The 4,379-nt window shown below is 44.1% G+C and overlaps 1 protein-coding gene across 10 annotated transcripts in view; it reads left to right on the top strand.

Moving 5' to 3' along the window:
- Positions 1 to 1,934, top strand: part of arhgap24 (Rho GTPase activating protein 24) — a 92,476-nt gene extending 90,542 nt beyond the window's left edge. For all 10 annotated transcript variants that reach the window (XM_042059597.1, XM_042059596.1, XM_042059599.1 and 7 more), the window contains 2 exons: positions 1 to 419; positions 711 to 1,934. The exon at positions 1 to 419 is cut by the window's left edge and continues 749 nt beyond it. In XM_042059597.1, coding sequence (XP_041915531.1) covers positions 1 to 419; positions 711 to 954 — 663 coding nt within the window. In that variant the 3' untranslated portion in view covers positions 955 to 1,934. The remainder of the gene's footprint in view (positions 420 to 710) is intronic.
- Positions 1,935 to 4,379: the final 2,445 nt, after the last annotated feature.

Here is a 4,379-nt window from a genome sequence, read left to right as displayed (position 1 = left end):
TCCTCCTGCCTGAGCAGCAGCTGCGAGGACAAGCAAAGCGTGGACAGCGCCACCTGGTCCACGTCGTCCTGCGAGATCTCGCTGCCGGACAACTCCACGTCCTGCCGTTCGTCCACCACCACCTGCCCCGAGCAGGACTTCTACGGCGCCCACTTTGATGACGCCATGCTGGACGGGCCCTCGCAGGAGGAGGGGGGCAGCGGCGGCGGCGGCGGCCTGACTCTGGGCGGCGAGCGGCCCAACGGAAGCGCGGGCAGTGGGAACGGCCGGGGCAGCCGCGGCACCAGCAGCAGCGACAACAGCGAGACGTTCGTGCCCAGCAACGGGCCCAGCAACCACAGCGCCCTGCACAGCCTGGTGGCCAGCCTCAAGCAGGAGATGGTCAAGCAGAAGAGCGAGTATGAGGCTCGGATAAAGAGGTACACACACACGCTCTAGCACACTACACTAATAATAATGATCATAATAATAAATAATAACATTTATTTATATAGCACTTTTCTCACATAGAGCATAATGAGAGCAGCATTCAGGCTTAGATAGGCAGTGCTGAGATTTGGATCTTAAAATTCTACATTGACAAGAGTATGAAGAAAAGGCGGGCCAGGTATTTCTGTGGGATCTGGACAGTGGTAGATCGTTAGATATCTAGCACATATCTAACAATTTTTGACTCTCATATCTAACTGTTTTGACTGTCTCTGTGGTAGTCTTGAGCAGCGCAACCTGGAGCTGGAGACTGAGATGGTGAACCTTCACGAGGAGCTGGACCAGGAGAGGAAGAAGTACACCATGGTGGAGATCAAGCTGCGCAACGCCGAGCGAGCCAAGGAGGACGCCGAGAAGAGGAACGAGATGCTGCAGAAAGAGATGGAGCAGTTCTTCTCCACCTTCGGCGACCTCACAGCTGACCCACGCCGACCGGACCGCGCCAACACCATCTGGATCCAGTAGAGGGGGGAGAGACAGTTGGACTGTACCATCTGGACCCAAGACTATTGTGATCCAGTACTTTTTCAGAAGACAAAAAGCAGAAGGACAGTGCCATATTGGCTCCAGTGGGACAGAAGTGCACAGACTGTTGCACTGTGGGGATACGTGTTGTCAGGAGGCTGTGGTGACCTGCCTACCTGTGGTAGACTGAGCCTTATGCTAGAGAGAGAGAGAGACTCCAAAGGAACTTTTCTCCACATATATCTTTGTGATCCAATCCAACATGTACGCCACATCTTGTTTCTGTCACGTGTTGTCCTGCATCTGCCTGTGTATATAGAGCAAAGCAATGTTCTGAATGTCCAGAAGAAATATGTATGTAAAAAAGAATTAAACTAAAGTAATATTTTAATGTATGTCTGGTATTTAAACTGAGAATTTATGTTGCATTTCAATTTTATATCAAGGCTTTTCCTTGCACTTATGTTTTTATTTTCATTGTGGTACTGACAAGAGCTCGTTGCTGGTTCTGTTTGTTTTTATTTTCCTCGTGGTGTATTGATGGAAATCAGCACCCTGCGGCGATCCTCTCTGTGCCACTGAGCCCACCTTATGACCAAAAACAGAAGAGAGAAAACCTGTAAATATTTTATAAATCACTTCATTTTGTTGTCTATGCTGACAGGTTTTCATTCGCTCCGAGGGATACGTTGCTTTCTTTGTCTGTTTGTTTGTTCTTTGACAGTAAAGGTTTGGCCCAAGTGCAGAAGTGTGTGTGTGTAGAGGTAATGATGAAAGTCTGTGAAGGTAAGAGCTGACTCGTCGTAGTTTTACTGGAACATCAAGAGCTGTTGTTGTCAGTGTCAAAGAAACATGCACATGTATTCGGGGAGCGATTGTTGCTTTCTAGGGATGTTTTTAATTCCTCAACCCAAAAGTTTAAGTCTGCTGTAGTGAAGTGCATTCACATGCAATGAAAATTAAATTCTGTGAACAATCCATTTACAAACTCTGTCTTACAAACTCTGTTAAGCAAACGTGCAATTGTGTCTGTGTGTGTGTGTGTGTGTGTGAGTGTGTCTAACCTGATTGCTTGGATTCTCACATTGAAACCTGTTTTAAGTACTGCAACACATTGAAATGCATTTTCCACATATATTACATGGCAATGGGTTATGTTGAAATGACATGCCTTTTGTTGATGAGCAGATGTCACATCTAAAGTGTACTTCTACAGTTTGAATGAATTATGGCCGTGAAAACTGGCTTAGGTGTGAGTGTTCACAGGAGTCTCCAATGAAAAGTGCCTCCTCAGACACACAAGGCAGCAGTTACTAAGGAGCCCACTGTGAGATTTCTGTTGCTTTTGTCCACCCATCGGACGAACAGCCATGTGCTGCAGCCTCCGCTTTCTAAAAGGAGTGTCCATTAGCACGCCCCAATGGAGCACCAGCATTAGGATGCACAGTGTCCCTGAATGTGTGTGTGTGTGTGTGTGTCTGTGTGTGTGTGAGGGAGAGAGAAAGAGAAAGAGTCGGAGTACATAGGCAGCCAGGCCTTCTCATTCTACACCTTTCAGAGAGAGATAATAGGCTTAAGAAAAGCTGACAATGTTAACCCAAGCTGTGAATTCCTCACTCAGGGGGGCATGTTACAGGAGGGAGTGGAGCAATATTTGGTTACCATAGTTTACACAAAGACCACCACTAAAGGTGTTGCAAAAAACAGGTCCAAAATATGTATTACATACCGGAATTTAAGACTATCTTTTTAAAATCACAAATTAGGAATTAGCATTTTAGGATTAGAATGTTTTGTTCTGCTAGAGGGAGAGGAGGACTGAGTATACTGGATCCAGTTTTAGCAAAGATGCTGTCTGATAGTGTCTTACCTGAAAACAACCGTCCTGCTCTGCCAAAGACCATTCTTAAGTTCAGTTGACTGGCTAAAACATGAGACTAAATAAGATGTATATGAAGTTTCTGTCACAGCCATCCACAATTCTGGGTGATCCAAAACTACCTTAGAGCTGGGTCGGTGCACTGGCAACATGGTCACCATGGCAACAGGAGAGAAAATAATTCACCGGGACATTTTCTCTCCAGTGCACCTGTTTCCCCTCTTTTTGGACAAATCATTTTGTGTGACAGGACAGACAACTAATTGAGTTGAGTTCCATCTTGCAGTTGGGGCCATACAGGGTGAGCGTACAGTGTGGATTAGTAGCAGATGCTCTGTTGCTATGCAGACATACGTTAGGGTAGGGGACTGGGTGCAGGGCTGTAATGGCTATGTGTGTGTGTGTGTGTTTGAGGTGATGGAGTGTCTAATTATACCTGCCCTGAAAACCTGCTGTGAGTGTGAAAGAGAGAGGGAGAGAGAGTGTTGTAGCGAACTACTGGAAATTATCTCTACATGCAGTGGGACAAAACAAAATCAAATATATGTAGAAGACACAGAAAGAAAGAATATCACTCATTCCCAAGGTCAAACAGTTCTGTTGTTTATTTTCAATCACATACATACATATATTTGATTTTTTTACATACACAGTACCTTTAAAATGTTGAGTGCTTAAGAGCTTCCTATAGTGATTTTTTAACCTCATTTCTTTTCTTGCGTTTATTTGTTTGATCTCACAGTAGCCTGGAGATCAGAGATGCCCTCAGACACGGAAATCGAGCGTTGCAGAGTGAACCAGACAGTTTTAACCTCACAGCTCAACAAATGGCTTACAGTCAGCACAACGAGAAGGAGAAGAAGAAAGAGAAGGAGAAGAAGAAAAGAGAAGGAGAAGAAGAAAGAGAACGGAGGAGAAATGGATTAAACACCACCTTCTATTTAGAAAAAAAAAAACAGATTTTACTGTTTAATAAAATCATCTATACTAGATTGTAGGAGCTGTGGTTAATGTAGCCCGTACATCCAACCTCCGGCTTAAGAATAAAAATGTAGAGGATTGGTTTATTGCCCTACCGTGATTTCTTAAAACCAAAAAAAGGTTAAGTGCATTGAATGATGAGTTCTGATGTGAACAGAGTTTCTATTGCTGTGAGTCTGAATAGAAGAGCCTTTTTTGTGAAAGGTCAACAAATCAGAAAGTAGATGTGTAGTTGTCTGTATCAACACAGATAAATGAATCTGCATTCTGACAGGTTAAGCCTACATGACTGATTGGTCTGCTTGAGCAAGATTGACTGACAGACAGACCTCTTTCAGAGGACCCTTTGAAGGATCGCTTAGCCTATTTTCCAATTACACAATGACAGAGCTTATTAGACGGTCTACTTTATCTTCACAACCCCATTTTAATGACACCAGCACAGGTCTTAACAATGGGTTGTTTGACTTGAACAATAACAAAAAGGCCTTCATTCACAAAGTACTGTAGTTACACTCTGAATTTCCTTTGAATCCAAATATTTAGCATCAAACCATCAGATTCA

The sequence above is a fragment of the Alosa sapidissima genome, chromosome 13 (assembly GCF_018492685.1).
Source record: "Alosa sapidissima isolate fAloSap1 chromosome 13, fAloSap1.pri, whole genome shotgun sequence".
In the NCBI taxonomy this organism is placed as follows: Eukaryota; Metazoa; Chordata; class Actinopteri; order Clupeiformes; family Clupeidae; genus Alosa; species Alosa sapidissima.
Note: the sequence above shows the minus strand (reverse complement) of the source record. Positions and strands in the feature narration are given on the sequence as shown.